A 13931-nucleotide genomic window follows, 5' to 3' on the forward strand; every position below is an offset into this window, starting at 1 on the left:
ATGCAGAACTGAAGAACATGATTTATTTAGAAAATAAATAAAAAAGAAGCAAGTTTCCTGTACACTTCTTTCATGTTCATTAATCTATTTTTTTTCAAAATTTGAAATATGTTTAATTAAGTTTGGAAATCAATAACCTACCATCATTTTCTGACAAAACGGACACAAACGCGCTCTGAATTTCTTTAAGATGAGACTGAAAGAAGAAAAAAGGCACTGAGAAAACTGAAACTCTACCTCTTCGGGAGAATAAGAATCTTGCTCTCAGGACACGCAACACCTGTCAAACCTCAGGACCCAAGGCAGCCGTAAACCCTTCGGTGCTCTCATCTGGGAGGGGGCCAGACCGCTGAAGGTCGGTGGCTGTTGGGCAGGCTAACGCACTCGGCCGGGGCCTCCCCGTCCTCACCACCAATCCGGTCCTACACCCTCCAGTTCAGAATCATCTTCCAGCTAGTGTGTATCCAGCTGCCACACTTCGCTCCTTCGTGCACAGCTCATTTCAAAACACCGGTTCCTGGTTGACGGCCCTCACCTCAGGTCTGGCCCTTGCCTGCACACATTTTCCTTCCTGCCACCTTGCGGTTACTAACACTTCACAAGCAGTTTCTGCAGCAGAGCTGAGCACATTCCCAGCGCGGCTTACCTTCACCTCCCTGTGGGCGCTCAGCTTCCTCACGAGGGAGAGCAGCCAGACGCAGGCGGCCTGCCTCACGTGCGGATTGGGGCTGATGATGTGCTTATTTAGGATCACATCCAGTGCCCAGGGGACCACATCATTCACTTTGGCTCCTGGGGAAAAGCAAGAAATGGTAAGAAGAAGTTAAAATAACTATACAGAGTTTCCTGGAAAAAAAATTAAATTTTAATCGACATTTACTCAATACCGACAATCCTATAACATTAAAAATCTAAACGACTAAGGTGTTTAAATAAACACCTGCTGAAGGAACTGATAATCATTCACGTTAGACCTTGAATAAGCTAAATAACCATCTGAAGGTACTCGGGTAAGTTTAATTCCCCAAAATGAAAAAGTATCCCACAATGGGGGAAGCTGCGCATGTGAAGGGGCAGAGGGCATATGGGAAAGTTCTGTATCTTCCTGTTCGTTTTGCTGTGAACCTAAAACTTCTCTTTAAAAAACGATAAATATTTAGAAGAACATCCCGCTCTCTCTAGTCTCAGCACTTTTTCCTTCTCTCCTGTATCTTTCCCATCCTCCCTGTCTAAAACCAACACACAAACCAACCTCTTCCGGCTTCACTTTCCTCTCCAACCACACTACCACTTTTCTCCCCTCCTTTATGAATCCGGGGTTCCTCAACTGCAACACTGCCGCCACCCTGGCTGGGTAAGTTTGTTGTGGGCAGCCATCCTGTGCACTGTGAGACGGGGCGGCGTCCGGGGCCGTTGCCCACTGGGGACCCCGGCCCCCTCCAGTGCACACACATTACCAAACGCCTCCTGTGGGGCAGAGTCTCCCTCTCCTGGGCCAGAACCACTGCTGTGCATCAAAACACTTCAAAATAAGTACCTATACTCGTGGTCTGACACGAAGTACAATGACCAAATTAATATATTCATGATGGAATATCATTCATCATGGAATTATTACCATGAGAACTCTTTTTAATTTTCTGAACTGAGAAGGTAACACAAAAACTTGGTGACTTTCCTTTTGTTTTAAAGGCAGAAAAGAAATTCTGGTTTAAACATTACAGTATATTTTCAACTTCAGATTCAAATCAAATCGCAACACCTGTAAAATCACAGTATCTGTAACATGGAATCAGAAACCACGTGCCCCCTCCACCACGCAGTCACTACATGCAGGGGCACCGTTAGTGCAGGGGCACCTTGGGGGACGAGCAGGAGACACAAGGTGACAGACGATTAGGGGCACGTCATTCGGGAACGGAGACCCCTACGCCTGTAATCTTGGCTGCGTGCGCCAACCCTCAGGAAAAGAGCACACAGCTGAGCACAGCCCACAGCTGACTCCCCCGAGTGCTTGCCCAAGGGTTAAAAAAGCTCCCACTCCTGACACGCTGTCTCTCCTTTAAACAACTGTTTCTTCTCTTGACTGAACCACACTCAGACAAAGTACCTGAAAAAGAGCTGAAATGGAATGCATAAATTTTTCTTTTGCTTCGAATGTTGGTAAGAGAATTGAAAAGGGCTACTCGAGGATGACAACTCGATTCGCTGGACGTGCGGTACCTGCGGGAGGAGCGTATTCTTCTTCAGTCACTAGCCATGCGTCCCGGGCGGCCACGGAGTTCGTCCCCACGGCAGCACTGGTAATGGCCTCGCCGATGGTGAACTGAAGTTCTATCTGCTTGGCCTGCACCGAAGGAAACCAACGCGTGAGTCAGGGAGAAGGAACATTTCCCATCAGCACCCACTTTACGGAAGGGCTGCTCAGCACCCTGCTCCTCGGCATGTCTGTTTCCACACCTTTGCCTGGACTGCCTTCAGTGGGCCCAGGGGGTTCAGAAGCGAGGTGACGTGAGGGAAGGGAGAGGTAAGGTGACTTGGAGATCTTTTTCCAAGTCCTCCCTGCACCCCTGCCCCTCAGCAGAGAACCACGACACAACCACATTTCATCTTTGGAAGCACGAAACCATTTATCTGGGTGGAGGGCATCTCGGTGCAAATTCTAGCTCCATCTCTCACCAGCCACATGTCCTTACTGAAACCCCGAGTCTCGACATCCTCACATGTAAAATGAGTGTAACTCCACCCCCCTGCTTCCTCAGGCCCAAGTAATTAAATGAGGGGGGCTTACAGAAGGCCTCGAGTGGACACCTGATTTGTTGGAACTGCACAATAAATAGCAGCCACTATAATCTACTAACAACTCCTCTTTGCAAAGATATCTACAAGTTATTCTCAAATTGTTCAGAAAAATAGAGAATAATTAAGCATATGTGGTAAAATGTTAAAATTTGGTTAATTCTGGATAAAGGGTATAAAGCAGTTTTTCACGCTATTCTTACAACTGCACTGTAAGATTGAAAGTGTTTTAAAAATTGAATGTTAGAAAAATCATATACAAAAATTGTCAAATTTTTAAAAATTTGATTTTTGAAATTTTGACATGCTTCACAATTATAAATCACTGACTCGACACGGAACTAAATCTTAGTTCCCTGTGGCATTTTTCTTTGCCTGCTGTGAACTGGAAAAAAACCTAAGAAGCAGGGAAACAAGAAGATAATAAAGAAGAGAAGGCAGGAGGGATACAAGATACTGACCTGCGGGTAGCACGCTACAAGGCACACAGACAACAGCTCAGACTGCCCTGCACTCAACCAACCCAATGCCCTAGTCTCCTTGGCGTGTCCAATGCTGACAGCACATGCTTCCTAGTCTGAGAAAGAAGAATTTAAGGGCTTCAATCCCAGCTTCCCTGGTCAAAAGCTTCTCTTGGCAACTCTCAACAGAGAAAAAGGTACTTCCACCCAGAGAATCTTAGATTAGGGATTCGCTTTACGTGCCTGTTCTACATGTTTCCTGTTATTAGTAACCAAGTTGGCATTACAAACAAAAAGATCCCTGAATCTGTTTATGAATGATACATTATCTAGAATGATACATACTCTAAGTACTCCAGAAATAAAGAAATTAAATAAAAATAGGCACATTTGCCTTCATTACCTTATCTCTTTACTTTTACGTTGTTTGAAATTTTCCATAATAAAAACTTAAAAAAAAAAAGCCACTCTAGAACTTTGTCCTAGTTTGCTGCAGAGATATTTGCTTCTCTGATTCGTGCTTTTTTTCAGTCTCACCCTTCAAACTCTCCATCATGCTTCTAGCTTTTCATACATTTCTGTCCTTCTACACTCTTAAAATAATGGCCTCAATACCAAATTAACAATCCAAATAAACCTTCATTTATTTAAACAAAACAAGGAGAAACCTCTCTCACCAATTTTAAAAAAGTAAAAAGACGAAAAAGCAGACATTATAAGCTTCCCCCATGTGGTTAAAATTTCAATTACATTCAGGGATAACCTGATATGGGGCATAATGCACTATCAAAAAAAGTTCACCTTAAAATAGGAAGTTAAAAATCCAGAGGCTTGAACTCTAACACCAACCAGCTCTACTGCTCAGCTTTCTTGGCCCTCAGTCCCAACTCTCCTCTCTCCCCCTCGAGTCCTTCACGGCCCAGCAGCAACCTCACCGTGACACACCCGCACCAACTCTCCCAAACAGGAGTACCCACGCCCTCCTTTCTGAGTCTGCTGCCTTATATACAAAAGTCTCTCTAGGTTCACTCAGGCTACCAGTACTTACTGACGTCTACTATTAACAATCACACTGCCAGGCACTTGCTTTATAACAAGGAGCTAAACAGACTTTGCCTTCAGTCTCGGGGGACAGTTAGGCACTCTGATAAGTGCTATGAAGAAAACTATGGAGAGTCGTGACAGCACCGATAACTAAAGAATCTACTCTAGTCTGGAGGGTCAGGCAGGCTTTTCAAGGGGCACGGCAACAACCCAAGAAAGAAGGAAGCATGGGTCTTTCACGAAAAGGTGAGTGAGCGACAAGAATCAATGCTGGATCAAGGGCTAGATCAGGCTGCGCGAAGACACTTCTTACACTGGGTCAGTTGGCAGTTGTCAAACGGCAGGTCTTCATTACACTGGAGGACACAGCTAAGCCATCCAGAGCGAGAGCAACTGGAATATCAACACTATCGCCCCACATCCCGCCCACACTGCTACCCGCCCTAGCCGCACTGTACGGTGCTCAACTCAAAAAGTATGAGGAAAGGACTTTCCCACCTAAGTGCTCTAGTCAATGCTATGCCGACCCATCGTGATGGGCCCAAGGCTGGCACTCAATAAATACTTGGTGAATAAATAAATAAAATTTATTTAGAATTTAAAATCTCAGAGCATGTAATAATATTCCAACTAAAAAATGCTTTTTGTTTGAATGACTAGTAATCAGACAGCAATATAAATACCTCCACAGAATCCATCAGACCTTGCAAGAGCAGTTTCTGGTGAGGAAAATCTCCATCCCCAACCGGAAAATATCCCAGTGTTTGGATTGCCCGTTCTTTCATCTAGAAAAAGAGAGAATTATTTTTTAAACTAAGTGTGTAACAGCTGTATCCCAGCAGAATGTTTCCAAACCGAGAAGGCAGGAGGGAGGCAGTCTGACAATGCAGCAGTGCATACGTGGTTGTTTTTTTTAATGTACGCAATTTTACAGAATTTTGTCTGTAAGACAATGGAGGGAAAAGGACATAAAACTGAGTTCATTAAGGGTCCACACTGCAAAAGAAGAGTGAAGAAAGCCTTTAACTAGGTGTGTTATCCTTCAAACAATAACAGTTATGAATGTAGGTTCCGGACCCAAAGGACCTGAGATCCAATCGCACAGCCTGACCACGTTCATAGCCTGTGCAGGTGTGTGACCTCAGGCAAATGACCTCAACCCCATGCAACTCGATTTCTTCATCTGGAAAACACAGATGACAACTGCTCCTGCTTCTCTGGACCTTGTGGAGGATTCAATGAATGAATGAATGTGAAGCACTTAGCAGATGCCTGGCATATCACAAGTGCTCAACAATGGTTGGTAATGATCGTTATTTATGACAAATAAAAACTATACTTGGTGACCTTCTCAGAAAGATTTAAACAGTAGCTACACCAAGAACAGGATAACATACTTATTAAACCTGGAGTAAACTGATTTTTCTGTGCATTAAATCATCCTGTACTTCAGCACTGAGGAGCTTTGACCACAAAGGATATGTTTTAAAGTCTATGAAAACTTTTACCTGAAACTAAACAATACACGTCCTTCCCCTCACAGGTTACTCACACCGCTCACTGATGAAGTCCGTACAACCAAACTGGCTGCAGGAAGTTAAGATTTAAATTTGGTGTGAAATAACAAAAACCATCAAATTACTTTATCACTTTATTATCGACCTTTTTGCATGACAAAAGAGTGACCTGATGCATTTCACACTTTACCCAAATCTTAACAGCTATTGCCTATATTGGAGTAACTGGGTCAAATGGCACACACACAAGGGTCACGCACCAATCATCCCTAACTGAAAATTCAGGGGTCACCTGGCCCTTCCTCTTTACCATTCTTTCCACATTAAAGCCTTCTTCCAGCTGCAATGCCACCTATCCTCACTACAACTGTGGTTTTGCGTGTGCGTTTATGTGAATAAAAATTCCAGAAGGGAAGGAGAAAAGGAAAAGACTTGCCTTATTTGTTTCTTTACTGGAGGGTATTCTATTTAGCAAGCTTTCCACCAGGTGTAATTTGGTAAAGCCAGATCCCTCACTGGGGATTGGGAGAGGACCGTTTCTGCCAATTTCACCCAGGGCTGTACAAGCAGCGATCGCCAGGAGGGGCGAAGTACTGTCCAAAAATGATCCTGCAAGCACATTTAAACAGAATTGAGAATAGAACATCATTATCCTTGTGAGCCAAAGCAAGGTACTCAAGACATTTTTAAACAGCGTGAAACAAGGAGAATGGGGCCCCAACAGCCACGGAGACCCAGCGCCCAAGCCCTCTTCTAAGGAAAATGGGAAATGCTGGGTCCAGCTGGGCTATGGGATCTTGAGCAAATCCCAGCCCTTCTGTTGGCCACTGCTGCTAAATGGACTGATGGGATCCTTACTGTGTATGCTGGGCAGTGTTCTCATAAGAAACAAAGAGCCATAATGGGGGAGAAAATATCATGAATAGGGACTTCCGGTCAAGATGGAGGCGTAGGTAAACAAGGCTCACCTCCTTGTACAACCATAGCAAAAATTACAACTAAAATACAAGACAACCATCACCCAGAATCATTAGAAAATTGAGCTGTATGGAAGTCTGACGAACAAGGAATTAAAGAAGTCACATTCAATCCGGGCGGGTAGGAGGGACAGAAATGTGGAGACACAGAACTGGCAGTCCCACACCCACAAGTGGTGGATAAAAACTGGGAGGGAGCCCTGGCCCTGGCTGGTGTGGCTCAGTAGACTGAGCATTGGCCTGAGAACAAAAAGGTTGCAGTTTGATTCCCAGTCCGGGCACATGCCTGGGTTGCAGCCAGGTCCCCAGTTGGAGGTGTGCAGGAGGCAGCTGATCAATGTTTCTCTCCCTCTCTATCTTCCTCCCTTCCCCTCTCTCTAAAAATAAATAAATTCTCAAAAATCTCTATAACAAAATTGGGAGTGATATTTCAGAACAAGGGGTTCCAGCCCCACACCAGACCACCCATCCCAGGGTTCCACTGCCAGGAAGATAAGTCCCCATAACGTATGGCTGCAAAAACCAGTGGGGAATGAGGTGGAGGAAGAAACTGGGATTCTCAGATGTCTCCTCTTAAAGGACCAAAAATAGTCCTAGGACTTATGCAGCCTCACTCCCTTTGGGCTCCAGCACCAGGGCAGCAGCTGGAAGGGAACCTTCCAGCTATATGGTATATGGGGTGTATGGGGTAAAACAGAAGTATTGGGCATCAGGACAAGTGTCAGAGCACATCCTCATCCTGGACAAGATCTCAGAGGCCACACAGCAGCTATAGTCCCTTTTCTGAGCCCTCCCCCACACAGAGCCAGAGCAGAGACACCGTATCTGAGACCCCATCGACCTGGCTCACACAGGTTTCCCCACCCTGGTAATTTTCTAAGGCTCGGCCCCATCCAGCTTATGGGTGTGCTTTTCTACAACAGGCCACGCTACTAAGACAAGGAGTCAATGCAGCCCTGCCTAATACATCGAAACAAACACAGGGAGGCTGCCAAAATGAGGAGACAAAGAAATAAGGCCCAAATGAAAGAACAAACAGCACTCCAGAAAAAGAACTAAACAAAATGGAGGCATGTAATCTATTGGACACTGAGTTCAAAACACAGGTTATTAGGATGCTCAAGGAATTCACTGGGTACAGCAACAGCATTAAAAAAAAAACAAGGCAGAAATGAAGGTTACACTAAGTGAAATAAGAAAAATTTACAGGGAATCTACAGGGGAGTGGATGAAGCTGAGAATCAAATCAATGATTTGGAACATTAGGAAGAAAAAAAACATTCAATCAGAATAGCAAAAATAAAGAAGAATTAAAAAAAATAGGGATAGACTAAGGAGCCTCTGTGACAACTTCCAATGTACCGACATTCACATCATAGGGGTGGCGGCAGAAGAGAAAGAGCAAGAAATAGAAATCTACTTGAAAAAATAATGAAAGAAAACTTCCTTAATTTGGTGAAGGAAATAGACATACAAGTCCAGGAAGTGCAGAGTCCCAAACAAGTTGGGCCCAAAGAGGACCACACCAAGATACTTCATAATTAAAATGCTTAAGGTTAAAGGTAAAGAGAGAATCTTAAAAGCAGCAAGAAAAGAGCAGATAGTTACCTACAAAGGAGTGCCCATAAGACTGTCAGCTGATTTCTCAAAAGAAACTTTGCAGACTAGAAGGGACTGGCAAGAAATATTCAAAGTGATGAAAAGCAAGGACCTACAACCTAGATGACTCTATCCAGCAAAGCTATCATTTAGAATGGGAGGGCAGAAAAAGTGCTTCCCAGACAAGGTAAAGCTAAAAGAGTTCATTATCACCAAGCCATTATTATATGGTAAAGAGATTTATTTGAGAAAAAGAAGATCAAAACTATGAACTTGAGTAGAATCATAGGTATGGAGATCATTTGTAGGGATCAGTTGGGTGAGAGAAAGGGGAGAATGGGGGAGAGGGTGTAGATTAAGAAGTACAAATTGGTAGGCTCAGAACAGAGGGATGTTAAGGACAATATAGGAAATGTACTGAAGAACTTACATGTATGATCCATGGACAGGAACTAAGGGAGGGGGGACTATTGCAGGAAACAGGGGTTACCAGATGGAGGGGGGAAACAGGGAAAAACTGGGACAAGTGTAATAGCATAATCAATAAAATACATATTTAAAAAAGACAGTGAAACAAAATCAAAGTCTACCGTGTCTTCTAGTTGATAGTTTGTTAATTTTTACTCAGTAGTAAAAATGATGGAAACAGGGCATAGAGTAGTGTCCTTTTTTAATGTTTAAAGTTTTTCCCATAACAGAATCCTCTGTTGTATAAAAACATACAGGAAAATAGTACAGAAAGAGTACTTGTACTGTTATTAAGAACACAGAAATTTTTTTTTTAGCATTGTGTAAGCTTTGTGCAAAGGTCTGTGCCTTTAAAGTTCACCACTGTAAAAAAAATCTTAACCTAATTAAAAAACGGCAACATCCAAGTCAGTGTGAACGCATTACTTGCCTATTGTTTCCGTGGCGCTCTGAATGAGCTCCTCCTGCTCAGGCAGGTAGTCGGCACTTGTCTCCAGGTCTTGTTGCTCTGCCATTCTCATCTTCTTTTTGGCCAAATATCTTCCTACTGTGAATCCCAACGCAAGCAAGGATCCATGCTGTATCTCTGGGCTCTGAGTTTAACAACACAATAGCATATGTCTCTGTCGCTCTCTCCCAATTGCAAGAATACACTGAAATAGCTGTGTGTTTATTAGTCATCTCTCCAACAAACCACAAGGCCAAAAAAATCAAGTGATCTTTTGAGGTTGTACTGGATGCTAATGAATCAGGCTTAGGGAGTAAGGGAAATTTTGAGTTTCTAACATAGGTTAAGTCCAAGGAGCTAAGGTGAGTCTTGATTCACTTCAAGATTCAGCATCCCTAATCCCACTCCCACGCCAGCTCTGGGTGAGGTGGCTCTCTTCCATGTTGCTACAGCACCTAAACTTCCTTCTAGCTTACAGCACTTACGTAGCTCCACTATCATAATGTTCAAGTGTGATTTCTCCCTACTGCCAACCAAATACAATGAACAGATACTACTTCTCACTGCTAAAACCTCCAAACACAAGGCCGGCAATAACATATTTGAAAGCACGTGGTTTTGAGAGTGTTTTCTGATAGAACAGGCACAATAATAGGCAGCAACGTCTGTATTTACTCCCCACTACAGCCCTAGACCCCAAAACAGAGTGCCTTTCAGAAACACAAAGTGCTCAAATTTATTGAGTGAACTGACTCAATGTATTATCTACCTCATTTAACCTTTACAATCATAACAGTTCATTTTACAAAAAAGAACACAAGAGCTAAAAATACATTAAATCCTTTTGTAAAATTCCACCTCCCACGAAGAAGAATGAAGACCACACTGGTAACATACATGATTATCTTTTGCAGTCTTTATCAGCTGTTCTATCATTGACTTCAGCTCATTTCCCGACACCGTGGACACCACCACAGAATAGAACAACGCCGCCAGCTCCCGCATCTCTTCTTTGCTGCTATTCATCAGACTCTGAGCAGTGTGGAAAAGACATATACACATGTAAATGATACATATTCATCTTCCTTCTGATAACATCTAACATTTCAGATTAAGAAAATAAATGATACATTATACTGTTCAATGCATGAAAAAAACCACAAACCATTATTTCAAAATACAAGTTGAATTATATACCAAAATCTGTGCATTTTCATCACAGATACCAAGGATAAAACAAGTGAAGTTCACACACAGACGATCGTACACACAAGTCAAATGCTTTCTGTAAAGGGCCAAACAGGCTTTGAGGGCCACACGGTCTCTGTCACCACTCCAGCCTGCCACTGTGGTGCAAGGGCAGCAACGGTCAATAAACCCACAAATGCAGACACTCTATTCTCACATGTCAGGAAACGTTATTCACCTCATGGTTATTTTTCAACCATTTAAACATGTAGAAACCATTCTCAGCCTGCGGGCTGTATGAAAACAGGCCAGATTTGGCATACAGACTGGAGTTTGATGAGCCCCGATCAACAGGATCAAAAGTCAAAAACTCCAACATCAGTTTAAAATCAGCAAATATTCACAAAGAATAAAAACCTCCTACACTAGAAGAAATTTCACGAGAGCAGATTTCCCAGAAAAGTATAAAGCTCACACCTCCCAGTGACGTCCCTTCGTGCTTCACACGTAAAGAGACGGTCTGTGCATTTTACCGTAATTCAAGCTGCAGTTTCCAAAAGAACTTCATGATGTAGCACGAGAAGTACATAAAATACATGAGACCACAGCTGTATTGGGAACATTATTCACTGTTTAACTGAAATTCAAATTTAACTGAACATCTTGCATTTTCATCTCTAACCCTGGCAACTCTTTCAGCATGACCACAGGACAGGAGCACGGCCCCACACAGCCGGCAAGCATGGGAGCCGGCACCTCCCGTGCGGACGGGCACCACCAAAGCTGCGACAGCCCATGTCCTCCACACCAATTCTACAGAATCCAACTAAAAACTATGCTTCCCCACATTCAGAATAATGGATCGTTCATTGCAGTGGACTGCAAGTACCTTAAATGACCGTCAGCAAGGATCTAAAATAAATACATCATATTTAAACAACGGAAAACAATGAAGTCACCAAAGAAGATGCTCTCTCTGTAATCATATAGGAACACCTGCACATTGTGGCACTGAGTAAAATAAAGTAAGGCATGAAACCAAGTGATCACCACTCTACATAATGTAAAAGAATGGAAAGAATTTAAAATGTGTATTTTCACTTGTGCATATATGCATAAGTAAACAGTAGAATATACACCACCTATAAATAAGTGACGATCTATGCATATTTGTCAAAGAGAAAGGGAGGGACAGGAAGCTGGGGGTTTTGGGTAGGTGGGAGACAGTTCTGGACAGAAGACATTTTACATATTTTTTACTTAAACTATACAAATCTATTAAACTTTAAAAAAATAGAGAAACCATTATTTTTCACTCATGAGTCTCAATTTATCCCCCACTCTCACTAGAGAATGGATCGCTGAGACGCAATGCCTACGTGCTTCTCAGGAAGTGTTTGATGGTGAGAGTTTTGAAAACGACCTCAAGGCAGCAGAGCACATAGGAGCCCCGGCAGGAAGACGAAAATCATGAGACTGATGTTTGCGCTATACAGATTCAAAGAGACATGCACGTGCACAGGACATACTTTTATCCATTCTGTTTTGTCTACAAATTTGGTGGCCAGCTTTTCCGGATACACTGAGACGGCTTCCAAGAGACAGTACATGACCGGCAAGCCTAAGGAAGAGAGAATTCAGAACGATTTTAGTTTCAAGAGAAGAGAGAAACACTCAGGGATCATTAAACTCCTTTAAAGGATAAGACTACTGCTTAACGAGGCATTCTCCAGTTCTACAAAAATTTACCTAAACACAGTGTGCGATTCAATACAGCAAATTTGAATAACTATAACAGACTAGCTATCTATAAAAAGATGCCCTGTTCTTCACACCCACTCCCAAAGTAAAAATGTATTATCTATTATTACCATTTCTTTCTGAAAAGAGAAACAGTGTATCAAGGATGAATCAGATTAAGTTTAGAAAAGAAACAGACTAATGTTCAACAACAGTAGTGAAGAGAGAATAACTTTTGCTATAAATTCTTAGCTGACTTTAAAATTAGATTCCGTCTTGAGAGCTATATATACACGCGTATCTCTGTCCTCGGCGTCACCGCCTCCTACCTCCTACACCTGCTAACAGCTGCTGAAGCAGGCCGATGTAGATCTGGACAGGGTTGGTCTCTCCACTCTTGGAGGATGAGGACGTTGCCTGGCTGCCTGACATTAAAGTCCGTATATAGCGTCCGATGGCGGGGGCGTGATCTTGCATATCCGCCAAACTCTGAGAGGTGGGCACCACTCCCGCACTGTGAGCCAGGCACATCCGTAAGTACAGAACTATCTAAAAACAGAAGGAAGAAGAACACCAGGTAAGTTTCTCAAAAAAAAAAAAAAAATCCATGTGGGAAGATATTCTTCAAACTGACAACTTGCAGTTTTGAATCCCCGACCTCCTTCGTAAAGCTATTCAACAATCTTCACAGAGGCTGAAAAACATGACTCAATATATGCACGGAAATTACCCTAATGGAACAAAATTTACCTAACAAGCTTTTATAAATCCAAACAGTGTGCTTTAATGGCATTTAATGGAGTTCAAATGCAAACTCAACTTTTAAAGTCTAAAAAATTACAAGAAAAATCATTACATTTTTAAAGGGTGTGTGTGTGTGAGAGAGAGAAAGAGAGAGAAGGGAGGAGAGAGAGAGACTGACTGAGCCAACAATGCCCGAGGCAAACCATCTAGTCCTGTGGAACTCCAGTTGTATCTACTGTCCACTAACACAAGAATTTGAGAAAACGGTGCCAATCACTACAGAAGAGTAAAGGTAACACCTCTAATGTGACATTCACATTACAAGGAAAAATAAAAACCTCTGATGTAAACTGGCTACAAAGCAGTCCTCCTAGAGCTCCCTGCTTGATAACTAAAAGAGGACAGGCAGCCGTTTCACTGGGAGTAATCTTACTCTTGTCATTATAATTAATGCCAGCCGATGACTGAACAACAGAATCTCCGTTAGTAAATGTAATAAGTGAATCTCACTATCCAACCCTCAAAACTAGATAACCCAAACAACCTCAGTATATTGTTGGCTTTTTAAAAAGATTTTATTTATTTTTAGAGAGAGGGGAAGAGAGGGAGAAAGAGAAGGAGAGAAGCATCAATGTGTGGTTGCCTCTCACACACCCCCAACTGAGGACCTGGCCTGCAACCCAGGCATGCGCCCGGACTGGGGATCGAACTGGTGACCTTTGGTTCACAGGCCAGCACTCAAATCTAATTTGCTGTGAAATCCCAATAGTAATCAATGTGGAGCATCCAGCTCTTTCATAAAGAGAAACTCGGAGATAAATTATTCATAGACTCCACTATGAATAAAAATAATACTAATTACCAATGCTGTTTTTCTAATCAACAACCATAAAGAACAAGGACACCACAACAGGAGCTTACTGAGAACACAAAAATGCACATGCCA

General features: G+C 42.7%; 1 protein-coding gene across 3 annotated transcripts in view; it reads right to left on the reverse strand.

Annotated features, from left to right (window-relative positions):
- ECPAS (Ecm29 proteasome adaptor and scaffold) overlaps positions 1–13931 on the reverse strand; it is a 100624-nt gene that overhangs the window by 26612 nt on the left and 60081 nt on the right. For all 3 annotated transcript variants that reach the window (XM_028506366.2, XM_028506362.2, XM_036022046.1), the window contains exons 18-26: positions 12571–12790; positions 12031–12122; positions 10211–10345; positions 9296–9458; positions 6258–6430; positions 4988–5089; positions 2224–2347; positions 647–792; positions 142–196 (exon numbers count right to left, since the gene is read on the reverse strand). In XM_028506366.2, coding sequence (XP_028362167.1) covers positions 142–196; positions 647–792; positions 2224–2347; positions 4988–5089; positions 6258–6430; positions 9296–9458; positions 10211–10345; positions 12031–12122; positions 12571–12790 — 1210 coding nt within the window. The remainder of the gene's footprint in view (positions 1–141; positions 197–646; positions 793–2223; positions 2348–4987; positions 5090–6257; positions 6431–9295; positions 9459–10210; positions 10346–12030; positions 12123–12570; positions 12791–13931) is intronic.

The sequence above is a fragment of the Phyllostomus discolor genome, chromosome 3 (genome assembly GCF_004126475.2).
Source record: "Phyllostomus discolor isolate MPI-MPIP mPhyDis1 chromosome 3, mPhyDis1.pri.v3, whole genome shotgun sequence".
NCBI classification, from domain to species: domain Eukaryota; kingdom Metazoa; phylum Chordata; class Mammalia; order Chiroptera; family Phyllostomidae; genus Phyllostomus; species Phyllostomus discolor.